This window comes from Antrostomus carolinensis, unplaced genomic scaffold (genome assembly GCF_000700745.2).
Source record: "Antrostomus carolinensis isolate BGI_N321 unplaced genomic scaffold, ASM70074v2 scaffold31640, whole genome shotgun sequence".
In the NCBI taxonomy this organism is placed as follows: domain Eukaryota; kingdom Metazoa; phylum Chordata; class Aves; order Caprimulgiformes; family Caprimulgidae; genus Antrostomus; species Antrostomus carolinensis.
The window spans coordinates 29,515-43,323 of record NW_010286958.1 but is presented as its reverse complement, the minus strand read 5'-3'; the positions used below and the strand labels follow the sequence as shown (position 1 = coordinate 43,323).

The window sequence follows — 13,809 nt, the reverse complement described above, 5'->3', positions numbered from 1 at the left end:
TGCTATATAATGCAATTCTCTTGATATGGGAAAACTAATTTAAAACCAGCAGCAACCCCACCCCAAACACAGAGGTTTGTCTTTCCCTCCCTGCCTCCAAGTTTCCACACACCATTGTTTTTTTGTGTTATTATTGTGGTTTTTTGGTTACTGTAGCCATGGGTAACTGTATCAAAATAATTCAGTGTAGGAAATCAGATTTGTACAGTATCTTTCCCTTTTAGAAACAGCTTAAAACTAAAAGATCATAGATCTTATTTATCTCCCAGACTAACTAATTATAAAGTTCCCAAATTTATGAATTTTTAAGTATTTACCTCAAAAAGTATCTTTCTGCCGTATCACTTAAAATGAGTCTTCTGGAACTCTGAATTATTCCTTTATTAAAAATGTTTTTTTCTCTACCTTAACTATTATTTATGTACATTCTTCCAATTACATTTCTTCTGCTAGATGAAACTGAGAACTGAAAACTGTAGAGTTAGTGTGATATAACTCAGCTGCTAATATTTATAGGATTGTTTAAAGAAAACATTAAGACAGAACTCTACACTGAACCGTGGAAGTTCAGATCTATAGCTAATATTAGAAAAAGAATTTGGCATTTTAAGAAGAAAAATGCACCAATGAGGCATCTCATGTTTAAGTGGCCCTTGAAAGTCTCCTTAATAGGCTGAGTAGCTTGAACAGGTGAAAAATGGGGCCATGTTGGCTTACAAGAGAAATAACACAGAGCTGTTTATAGGGTGATGTAGAAGTCAGTTTATACCATCAGGGATTAGCTCTTTAGCAGTATAAACCCTGTTGGCTGTGTGAGAACTGCTGAGGACCTTCAGGTAATTAATCCAACATAAAAACAGTTAGTGTCATCTTTTTCCAACTGAGTTACTTCCTTGTAGCTCCAGTAACTCCTGGTGACTTACATAGCAAATATATTCTTAACAAAGCAAATGCCCAGTCACTGAACCAGCATAGAGTAAAGGAAGTCTTATGAGCTCACTATAGTGTTTTTAATGCCTCCTCCACCCCTCAAATCTCTCTCGAACCAATTTTACAGTGAATGTTTCAAAAAATCCAAATGTTTGGAAAGAAAAAATTGGTTGTGTGAACAGATAGAAACATGAATGCACAAGAAAAGCAGGGTGATGGGTATGAGTATTAGGAAATAGTTGCATTTACAGAATAGACATTAGCTGCATAACAAAGAAAAATATTTGAGGTTGAGTAAACAGATAATCACAAATGTTAAATTGATCAAGAACTCCTTTTTCTCTTGCCCAGGCAAATACAGCTGTTCAGCAAAAATCTAAGCCCCTTTCTTTTTTTGTTTAGTTCTTGGATTTCAGGTCTGATTATCAAGGTCAATTACTGTATTTGCAGACATAACAAAATATATCTAATACAGTGAAGCAGAATTTGCAGGGGATAGGCAAAGTACGTTCTTAACATTAAAAAAAAAAACAAAACAAACTTCGAGTTTCAGTAGTCACTACATTTTTGATGAAGACTCCCATCTTCCTCCCCAAAAGGCCATGAGTGAGAGAACCTTTCTCATTTTTTCCTGAAGAAATAAGTTACTATAAGCTTTTGTATTTAGGTAAGGCTTACCATATATTTTAAGAGATTTTGATGCTTTTATTTTTCTTTTTCCTCATTTTAGGATATTTATTCATTAAACTAAGTGACATATCATAGCTCCTACCCTCCTTGTTCCTGCATACTGTTCTCTGCTTAGATCTTGTGCATCCATTTTTTCTCTTCCTTGCCAGAGTCTTGTTTACTTGGACTTCTCAGGTTTCTTTCTCACCTGCTCGCATTTCCCTGGAAAAGCTCAGACCTGTTCTCTCGAGCTGGGAAATCCTTAATTCAGGTTCCTAGTATATTGCTGCTGTTTTCTGCTTTTACTACTTCTCACTGCATTTTTAGAGTTAAAATACCTGATGGAAAACATTGACGCTGGAGAAGAGCCATCCTAAGCAAGGGAAAGTGTTCATGTACAGAGAAAGCAGATGCAGTTCTTAACATACAGAGCTAGCATTCTGTCAACATACAAGCAAATAAATAAACTGAAATCAGGTTGATGTACATGGTATACTAAAATGCAAGTCAGAATTTCCTTTTTAAGATTCTCTCTATCGCAGTTGATTTGTTTCCAGAGAAAGTGATGTGAGTAGGTAAGCTTTACTATTTTAAATTAAAAAGATAAGGTATGCAGTTGGAAACACAGGGTTGTATGAATAAATTGAAAAGACAGTTCTGGAACTTATATTTGAATGTGGTGACATCTCTGCATAAGTAATAATTTCACCAGCAGTTGAAAATCAAAATCTTGCGTCTGGGAAAGATCCAGAATAAAGCCTGTAATCAAGGCAGCTTCGTCCCAAACATGTTCTGAGAATGTTTTGTTACATGATCTTAAGCCTGGTGCTGGGTTCCTGAACCAAGGGACATTTGCATTTAGATATCTACTTTTAAAATTCCATTATGAAATGAGTTGTTACATTGTTCTATCCTACTGCTTTCTTAAAAATTGGCATTTTATGATGGGGAAAATCGTGCAAGAATTGTGATTTCTATTCCTGAATTATTATCTTATTCAATCATATTTGGAGAAGACAATCACTGTATTGGCCTCGCTCCTGGAACTCTGTTGGTGTACCCAAAGAGAAACAAAAGCGGGCAGCCTTGCTATTAAATTGGTGCCTGAGCTGCTTGGAAGTGACACATTATATTCTCAAGTTTTCACGTTTATATTTGAAGCTGTCCCTATTTATGGGTTAGTGCTTAACCTGATTGTGCATTAAACAAGCTGGGTTGGTGTGTGCAAACACAATGTGTACAGATTAGATATTTTCATGTACATCTAGTTATGCAATTAAGAATACACCCAAATGCCACCTTTGTACATGCATTTGTCCTGTTTGCACAGAATTTACCATCTGCATCTCATTGAAAAATCACTAATACTTGTGAATTACTAAAACTATCTAGGTCAATATGATTTCTTTTACTTTAATTTCGTTCATTTTTTTCACATATTTTAATATCTGTTCTTCAGCTTCAACACTGGCATAGCTGCGGCTTTAAATCATTGCCTCAGCCACTTCTGTGTGCCAATGTAAGTTGTTTTCCTACTTCAACCATGCTGTTGTATTTGCATTTTTTTGGTAGAAAGCTCTTGGTGGCAGTAGCAGCTGAAGCATCTCTTAAAGCACCAGATATGTTACATCTAAAAATAATTTTATGCTTTTTTCTTAGAGGTAAGGGATGTTCTAAAGATGTTCTTTTGAATAGAAGAAGAATCTGATTTCAGCTGTATCTCAAATGTGGAAATAGTGTCACTCATGCATACTAGGTGTATAGATGTGCTGATAAACTCAGCTGGCTTTGAACAGAAGATTGAGTGAAGATGCTTTCTTCACTTGCAGATTAGTCAAAAAAATGCATCAAGGTATAATTAATGCTGTGACATTCTGAAAGCTGAATTTAAATTGCTCATAGCCCATGCTTAATGCAAAGATGACTAGTGTCATGAATCTACTTCTAAAGAAATGTTTGTAAGTCACAGATCAGTTTCACAAGAGACTATTGAGGGCTGCCAGCCCCCTTGAGATTTCGTGTTGGTTTTTCCAATGTCATTGGGCCCTGTCATGCTATAGAAGTTCTGAGACCTTTCTACTGCAAATTTCATACTTGTGTTTAATTCCAAACGCTTTTTAAATCTCAGAAAGATACTGACATATCAGCCATTGCTGACTTAGATCTTGACACCAGTAAATGAGTGATGGCTGACTAAATTTGTGGCTATTTATGTTTGAAACTAAAGTAATCCGTAGGAGGAAAATGTGAATCTGTTCTAAAAGCACTGTCACATTCTGTCTGGAAAGAGTTTCAGAATTAATCCCCTCCCTTCTCAAGTTAGAATTGTTGAAAATGCTTAATATTACCAGTGAAGAAGACATTAGTAACTGAGGATCTTTTACATGATTTGTAGAGAAAATCAGGAGTTTTTGATTGTTTCCAATATAAAGAATAGAAACATAAGTACTCTATCTGTGTTTCTTCATTTATGAAAACTAATTTCATTGCCCATTGAAGAAAAGAGTAGAAATGATTACTGGAAAAGGACAAATGCTATAAAAATAAGAGTTGTACTTGTTTATTTAAAAAAAAAAAAGTTAGTATGCCAGCTGATTAAAAAGTAATTGTTAGTACCTCTACCTTTAATACTTAACAATAAGTTGCAGATAGTGGAAACCTCTTACATGGTCTTTTAAAAAAAATAAATTCTGTTATATGTTTTCCTTTGAAGGGTCCAGATCACCAGACAATCTTATTTAACCATGGAGCTGTTCAGAATATTGCACATCTGTTAGTCTCCACCTCCTACAAAGTAAGATTTTAAAATTTTTCCATGTTTTACTTATATTTATGAAAGGAATCCAAACTGTATCTATGCAAGCAGATATAATGTATATTTCTAGAATAACGGTTGTTTTTACTCATCATATGGATTTCTATCAAAACGAGACCTGTTGTTTTGGAGTGCTCTATAAAGTTAAAACACCATAAAACAGAACTGGCTGTTGTTGATCCAAAGAACGGTCACTTGGCAACCCCATAAAAATGGTCTAATTTGTTGAACAATAAATAAGAAAAAGAAATTAAGCTGAGGAGAAGCAAATGTGAGGTGTCCTAAATAGATGTCATACTTGTGAAAACATGGACATGGAATGCTTGGGGGCCACCAGCTACCAGTGTTTTGTGCTCACTGAATTTTCTGAGTCTCAGCTCCATTCTCTGTTATATTTTGAAAGTCCGTCCTGGACTATCTGAAAGTACCACCTCTGGGGAAAAGAATCACACACTACCTGTAACTGGGTGGCAAGGAGGGTCAACTAACTCTTTTCAGTTTAAGGACAAAATTTCAAATCTTGAGCACAGCCTTAAGAGTCTGCTGCAGATTACTTAATAAAATGTTTGAGTGTATAAAATACTTTCTGAGGCTCTTCTGTGTCATTTGGTTTTTTAAGGGCTAACAGATGTCTGCTATGCAAATAATTTTGAAATTTGTCTGAAGCCAATCCTATGATCTCTAAGCAGTTGAAGTTTCATGGACTTCCTTAGGAAGATATCAGTTTATCCCTCCTCTCCACCCCCCAAAGTATGAATATAATCATTCTGAAAATAAGAAACACTTCAAAGTATCAAAATTTATCTTATTTTTATTATAATATCTAATGGAAAATACCTAGTAAGTTTTCATGCCTTTTTTTTTTACTTGAGAAAGTAGGCTTTTAGCTGGTTGATTGAGATAGAATTAGATAATTGTGCTTGTCCATTTTGATCTGCCTAATGCAGAACATTCTTGATAAAGTATCTTTCAGCAGAACAACCAGTATTTAAATAAGAATTAAACGTGAAGGGAAATTTGCTGCTCTGTTCCAGGGGCTTGTTAATCTCGTGTGGTGCTTTTTGTTTGGTTTTGGGTTTTTGGGATTTTTTTTTAATAAATCCAGTAGGAAGTATGTGGTTTTCAATATTTTGTTAGTGAGACTGATAAACTTCTGCTTTCTGTTGTTCTGTACTAATTAGTTTTCACTGTGGTCGGGCAACATTTTGCTCTTTCTCCCATTAGCTGACTTTTTTTTTGCCCTGAATTGTAAGGTGAATTTTCCAAGCTGTGTTTGGCTTGGAACCTTTTCTAATGGCTTTGAATCTTTCCTAATTTTTTTCAAAAAGCTGCTTTAAAGAAATGGGAGCAAGGTAAAGTTTTCAAGTTGCTTTTTCACCAACAAGATACATGTAGCGTTGCATTAAAAATATATGTATATTTAGTCCTACCTTACTGGAGAGATGTAGAAAGTATTCTCTGTTTCCCCCTTTGCTAGTTTGGTCAGGCCTTTAGATTCCAGGTGTACAGACTGAACTGCTCTTCATACACTTTCCTCTGTTAATACTCCTGGGATTAACAGCTTCATTGTGGTCTTAGCTGCTTTCTTACTGTTCTGCAGTAATTAGACATTCTCAGACTTCTAATGTAACTGATACATTTTTGTAGAATACAAATTGTCTCATTCTCATGCTTCTCTATCCAGTTTCTTAATATTCAGCCAAATAAGAACTTAACAGGAAAAGACAGTATTTAAAAACTTTGCCTGATTTTCAATACTTACAGTAAAGGCCAGCAAGGTATCTCAGATGATTTGGATCAATAAACACTAGAAACCCTCAAAGTGGGATTTCAGTACCCATGAGAAGAGTTTGTTTAGGTCTTCCAAGAGAATTGTCTATTTTTTCAATTAACTCTTCTCCTTTGGTTTTGGGATTGTCCCATAGCCAGATAACTACAATTATCTTTTCCATGTGTTATATCAGTACAAGTGTGCCTCTTCACTGCTGGTGAGATGTCTAACACAAAGGGCCTACAGCTTTTACAGTGGCATTACAGATAATGGTTTTGAGACCATATTTACATCTTTTTCCAAATGCTTGTGTTCCCTGTTTCTCATGTAATTACTGAACTGATTGCCCTTAAGTAGACATTACTAGCAAAGAAAGTAGTCATTGTAATTTTAATAACTTTAATTAATAGAGCACTATTACATAAAATAGTTAACTTCCAGCTAGACTTCAGTTGTTCTCATTAAAACCTTTACCCCACCCCTGACTTCCTCTGGCAGGAATACAGCTATTGGGCTGTGCATTTGACATTTTTCAGTGCTTTTTCAATACACAATCTCTGCTTCCTGCTGCTTTGAAGCATACTCCAGGTTCATTAGATTGTCTGAAAAGTAAATGGAAGTGTTGTCAAGTAAGGCTTTTGTTGTGAAGCCAGGTAGCCTGCTGCCTGTTCTTCCTGACTAAGGCTTCTCTACTACTGATGAGAAGAGATCTTACCGTGACTGTGATTAGATATTATAGAAGTAATGCACAGAAGTGTGTTTGTCTTTGCTGCTATTGTCTACCCTTGGACTTCCATGTTTCTAAGGCTTTTTGTTGAGGAGGGTGGGATGGGCCTAAATCTAACTTGCAGGAAGTGCTTTCTGCAGTGATGGGATTCTTTAGGTCAAAATTTTGTTCTTTTTGCTTTGTTTTCACACTAAGAATGTGGTAACAGAAACATGGGAAGACATTGATATAGTTTAAATATGTGCAACTGTTTTGATATCTGAACTAAATCAGATTCTTCACCTGGGAAGATGATAATGGTTGGTCTTCCCTGTGTCAAAAAAGAGATTATAAAGACTTCATAGCCTAGCATGACTAGGCAACTGTGAAATACTGTTTTATTAAACCATGGCATGGTTTTGGATGAAGGAGGAAAATCCAGCCTTGAGGAACTTTGTGAATCCTTCTTGTACAGGTGACACCCGAGGCTGTATAATGGCAGTAAAACTTACAGTATATCTTTATTTTAAGATGAGTTTAGAATCACTTCAACTGGATAGTTCTCTTTAAACATTTTATTAAACTCACCTATAAAGGCTTCTGAAATATAAATCTCAACAAAATGCATTTCTCATTCTTTTATGTACTTGTATGATTACTGGAAAGAAAAAGTACTATTGTTGTGATACTTCCATTCTTTTGTTGTTGTTTGCACATTTGTGAGGCATCATAAATAAGAATGGTATTTCTGACTGTCTAATTCCTGATTTTTATCTTTGCTTGTCTTTTTCACAAATAGTTCACATCATTATAATGACATGATAATTCTAACAGGGAGGTCACAGAAGTCAATATGTGATTCATTCATCATCTACATTTCTTATTGATTATACAGAATTATTTTCTACAAGCCTGTACAGCAGTATAGATCAATTTTGCAGTTAAGTTAGCGTTTACATTTATACTTCATATATATGATGTTTTTACACAGGTTCGAATGCAAGCATTGAAATGCTTCTCAGTTCTAGCCTTTGAAAACCCACAGGTATCAATGACCCTTGTCAATGGTAAGTATAAAGCTGCTGTTGCTTATTTGACACTTGTTTTATTGACTGGCTGAATTAAAATTACTTGGAGTTCTCTTTTGTTGCTTGCAGTGTCGGTTGATGGAGAATTGTTACCACAGATTTTTGTGAAGATGTTACAAAGGGACAAGCCTATTGAGATGCAGCTCACATCAGCCAAATGGTAATTCTCATCAGGAGTTAGAATGAAATAGTATGCAATTCCATACTTACTTCTTAACTGTTCCCATTTTACTTGTTGCAAAGTAATATGTGATCAAAAGTCTGAGGAATAATTATAGATATTATTTGCGTTATCTAAATCCTTGAGGAGGTGGTTCTCACCTAGTAATCTTTATAGCATAACTTTCGCTCCTTACTGTACATAAACAGGAATAAGTATTGCTGGGCAGCACTTTTGTCAGGAATGTGTATGTCTGCATATGGATATACATAAGTTGAACTGCAGTTTTCACCAGTAGCTTGGATTTTATGATCAGTCTTACTTTGAATAAGCTATGGTCAATCATATGTCCTTACAGAGTGTAATACTGGAATATCATCATGTAGTACAAGTTGCACCACTGGTCAGAGGACTCGCTCAGGTGACTGGGACTGTGAGTTGAGAACTGTATGCACTAAGATGATCAGAGAGCAGAGCTAGTCTCTCTTCCCAACTGTTCAGTTAAAATAGATTATTCTTTAAGTTCATGTGCTCATACAGCAGAATTAATGTTATTAATTAATTTTATAGTTAAAATCAAACTTTATCTTCTGGTGTGGGTACATTTCTGTGTGTTCATATTCATAATGACTTTCTACCCTCTGACAAAATGTGACTGAGTTCCATGACAGCAACACTAGGGTTATACTTATTTCATAAGCTGGCAGTTGGCTCCCTTTAAGACCCTTTTCCTTTTGTTGTGTTGATAATAATGGAATAAATTACTTCAGGGGGTTAAAGAGGTAAATTACCCATCACTATAAACTGCTAAAATTAAACTAAACTCGGAGTTTGGTCACTGATGTATTTGATTATTCTTTTAGATTTTGATGGCTTATTTTTGACCTGGATCAGTGAGTTTTCTGATTCACTTCACCAAACAATTTCACTTGTCTCAGTGCCAGGTCTTGAGATGGTGGGCGAGGAACAAGTGGGGTAGGTAGGATGGCTTCTTTTGTGATGGTGCCAGCTTATAATGACTTAACCCATTCATGAAAGCAGTTATAAAGACATGGATGTGTGTATGGGTTGTCTTAGGTAATCCCACTCCATGTGGGAGGTCCATCTGGGGACCTCCCATGCTCCCTTCCAACCACAGTTGGTCTGTGCAGTCTGGTTTTGTTAGGTAGCTCTCATCAAAGAAGCCAAGTTCAATTAAATGCATTGTAGCAGTCTCAGTTCTGATTGATTTATGTGTTTCTTTGAGAATTCAGAGAACACATAGATAATTGTTAGAATTTATTTTTTATTATTGATCTCAAGATACAAGGCAGTTGATAAGTCATGAAGGCAGGTTGGAGGTAAAAGAATTGTTCTGGCTCTGCACTGTCTCCTTGTGGGATGAATGCTTGCAGGTCTATTGGTGTTCCTTATCTGCTTCAAATTAGAATATTCTTAGTAGGGCACTCAAGGCCTCAGTTTCATGATAGTCCAAGGGGCTTACAAAGACCCACTCTCTTCCCCTCCCCTGCTCTTCCCCCACCCCCAATGAGAGTAGTAGGTTAAATTGTCACAGGTCCTCTTTTATTCTGCTTCTAAATTAGACTTCACTCCTGCCTTGCCAACTTTGGTCAATTAATCTGCAGTTCCTCTCTGATTTATTAGTAGAGTCCTTGGAATGTGGATGTAGAAGGAGTTTTTATGCATTTGTGAAGCCTTTTGTTAAATTTCTTTTGGAATCCAGACTGGCATACAAGGCTATCTTAAAAAATTACCTTTGTTTTTTAACAAATGAAGTAGACCTGGAAGACCCAAGTTAATACCTCTTGATTGAAATGGAGTAAAGATCCTTCGCTTGAGCATCAGTGTTGGCACCGAGGGAAGAGCAGGAAGCCTCTTGGGAGAGAGCTTTGCAGCCACAAGTGGAGCAGTAACACTTTTTATTAAAATTACTGGAATTGCCTCCAGCTAAGCCAAGCCTATTTTACCTGAAGTAAAAATACTCTTAACTTATTTCATGTTTGAAATAGAGCTACTTTTCTGACAGATAGGATCTAGCTGGACTAAATGGCAACTGCAAGATGGGTGCTTTCCTCCTGATTGTTCAGGTGTGAAAATGAGTATTTCCTGCTGTCAGCTGTAAGGACAATGAAAGTGTATGAAATTATGTCTATGCTAACAGTCAAGTCTTATCTTTTGTCTTCTGAGAAATAATATATAAAAAGACTTCTGATTGTGGGATTTTATCTCTGTCTGTCACTAGTAGATGTCTGGAATAGAATCATTGATGTTACCTTCTAAGGGGTGAAAGAACTCTCTTTAGGCACTTGGAAGGAGCTCAAGAATGCAGTGAAACACAAAATGGTTACAGTATGTTAGCATATTGATGATCCTTAGCTGAGCAATTATAATTGACCCTGTGTACACTTTTAATCTGCCCAGTTGAGAGTTGAAACATGTTAGTTTTGTCACCTTTACTGAAATTCAGTTATTTATTTAACCTCAACTCTGGCATGACAAAAGCCAGTTACAATGGCTTAATTCAAAAGGTAAAACAAAAGATATTTGACTGTTCCTGCACTGAATGCAGAGCAGTTATCCTCCGGCTTCATTCTACTTCCTTGTAGCAGAGCAAGTAAAAACTATAAATTACTTAAATGTAAAGCAGTTTCATTGGTGGCTGAACTACTTCATATTTCTGATAGCTTGGAGCATGTGTACAGGTAAATTGACAAAGCAGCTTACGCATTTGTCTGATGTTGTGTGTCAATGTGTTGGAGTTGTCATATCCACTAAGTTGTTTAATAAAGAACAAATATTGGTTTGATTCAGTGTCAGAGACTGACTTGGATTCATCATTACCGAGGATGTGCTTATTCCAGCAGAGTGTTAAGACGTGCCTGTGGACAAGCAGCACAATGATATCGTGTCTCCCAGGCTAATGCAAAGCTTGAATGGTTTCTGACTAAGCTGTCAGACTACCAACCCTGTCCTGATTCTCTCCTGATTGCTTTAAGTGCTTGCTCATGCTGTGTGCAGCAAAGACCAGGTCTATGTACATTGCTCCTTTATCTTAATATATTAAGTTGTTCATTTTGGGTTTTTTTTCCTGGTAAAAGAGGTTTGTGAATCAATGGAGTTTGATGGTTAGACCTTTTTTGACTAGTGTGTGGTGAATGTATTGATCAGTGCTGTAGCAAGATGTCCTGTACTAGAAATCTGCTTAAAAGTATGCCTGTAGTAGTTTGTTCACGTGCCCAATTCTAGTAAGCACAAATGTAGAACAAAGGGGAGTATGTTTCATTAGTAAAGTTGATTGTTCTGCAATGTCTTAAGTGAATCAAAACCAATGATAGGTGAATGTGTGTTTCATTATGTTGTTACAGCCTTACTTCCATGTGCAGAGCTGGAGCAATACGGACAGACGATTCTTGTATCGTTCTTAAGGTGAGCTGGTAAAACAGTTTTCTTTGTAAAATGTTTTTCTCACCTAGGGCTATCGCGTTTTTATTTGTCTCTTATAAAAAGTAGCACAAAATTTGTTACACTGAAGATTTCAAAGCACCAAGTTCTCCTGTTTTGGTTTGGGTTTTTTGGGTTTTTTTTTTTTTTGTTTTGTTTTTTTTTTTTTTTTTTTTAATTTAAAAACTTAGTTCCCTAGTTTCCCTTTGTGTTTTTAAGCATTTATAGTCACATGGCTTTTTTAAGAAGTTTTAAATAAAGAATCATACTAAAAGGTCAGTATCCAGGAATAAATGTACCAAAGTGTGACACACATCCATTTGAGGTTTGTTATCATTTCAGTAACCATTTGTAAGCAACATGGAAACAGCATTACTGCCTCAGTCTCTGTATATGATCAAGGCACTAGTTTTCTTTCAATAACTTATTTCACAGGGCTATAGTCAGAATAATTGCACAATCTGTATATGGAGTCTGTCATCAGCAGATGATTTCATGGGTTTCACAATGTTTTTGTACATTTTTCTGCTTCATCGTTTGGCTAGGGAAATTTGTTATTAAAAAAAGAAACTGTCATGCTGAAATACTGGATTTGATTTTTATACTGCATGTGACTTTATAAGGAAATTCAGTAGAGGAAAGTTCATTAAATACCATAGGAATGTAATATCTTTATGATCACACTTTATAGCTAGTCAAAGGAAAAAAAAAAAGCTGTTGATAAGCAAGCATATCAGTCAGAGATCAGGTAATACCAACACTGCTTGTTTCTCCATGAGATATTGAAGTATTACTGTAGTTCTGCAATAAGAAAACATGTTTGCTTTCTTTGATCATTACTTGTAGCAGTCTGGCAGACTCCAAAGCTTTTAGTGTGCTTTTAGCATACTTCATTCTAGAGAATAACACCTACGTTGTTCAGACTTAAGGAAATTTTTCCCTCATGTAGTACAGTGCCCCTGTACTGAGATTGAGAAGACCATGGCTCTGCAGATAGCTGTGTGTACTGCTTAAAGCAACAAATACCCACCACCAAAGGCTAGTGATTAGTATCTTCTGACTGTGGTCTGGTGCAAACCCCTGACAGCTCCTGCAAGCTTACATTTTAAACACGAAAGCTATCACCAGAGTGCCAAGAGCTGTCCCTTAGTCCTATTCTTGGTAATGCTGGGGAAAGAGTAGATTGTGTGTAAGATAATGCAATAAGAAAACGTATTTATTCCTTTCAATAGCCATGGCAGTAGAGTCTCGCATATCTACAGCTTTTGTTAGTGGGGTTTTCGTATCCATCATTCCAGGTAGTGACAGATGAAAAGTCCATACACTGGTTGAGACAAAGGTCCATCCCTCCTGTCTTTTTACACAAGAAAGTCCAAAATGCAGTACATTCCAGTGTTGATAGTGGCACCTATTCTGCACAGGCATCCGGTCTTAGAGCAAGTGAGGAGGCCAAGCTGCAGCTTTTTCCTTCATTCTTCTACGTAGCTTTTTTCCAAATTGACATTCAAATTCCCTGATCTCTTCTTTCTCCTTAAAAAACCTGTAAACTGAATGCTAGCATTCCATGCTCCCAACCTATCTTGCTCCTGCAAACCTCATGCTTTTGAAAATTTCTTTCCTTCAGAAATCCCCCACTGTCTGCTCAATTCAGGCCATTTGCCCTTGGAAACAACTGGGAAGTACATTATCTTTGTGATTTAGACATGGAATTCCACTTCTTTCCTACTCAACCTCAGAGTAATTTTTTGAGAGCTTATATTCAGCTTTCATTGTTTTATTTAAGCTAGCCTCAATTTTTAAGATACCTTATGCCAGGCTGGTAATTGAAACTCGTGATATTTAATCATTATGGTGCAGTTCTGAATTCTACAGATAGAAAAAGTACAGTAGTAATTAAACACCTGAAGGCTTTTAAAGCAAACATTGAACAAACTTGCAGGGGTCCTAGAAATCACACTTTTGGAATGATGTAATTTCTGAGGGCTGCTTAAATTTACCAACCCTCAGCAGCTATCTTCTCTTTCAAAGTGTTCTGGGTGAACTTCCTAAGGAAGCAGAAGGTCCTTAGATGTGTCTGCTCTTAGAACTACTTTTCAACTGTTCAGGCTGAAAGTCTTATCTGATGTCTTAAGTGACAGATATGCAGAGAGGAGGTGCTTTGGCTCTCTGGATTAGGTGCAGGATTCACAACCTAAGTGGTAGCAACCTTCTGGTAGCATCTACTTTTTT

General features: G+C 36.3%; 1 protein-coding gene across 1 annotated transcript in view; it reads left to right on the top strand.

Moving 5' to 3' along the window:
- ARMC8 (armadillo repeat containing 8) overlaps positions 1-13,809 on the top strand; it is a 67,425-nt gene that overhangs the window by 35,673 nt on the left and 17,943 nt on the right. Inside the window, exons 6-9 of the mRNA XM_010177927.2 lie at positions 4,313-4,393; positions 7,883-7,958; positions 8,049-8,139; positions 11,505-11,565. Coding sequence (XP_010176229.2) covers positions 4,313-4,393; positions 7,883-7,958; positions 8,049-8,139; positions 11,505-11,565 — 309 coding nt within the window. The remainder of the gene's footprint in view (positions 1-4,312; positions 4,394-7,882; positions 7,959-8,048; positions 8,140-11,504; positions 11,566-13,809) is intronic.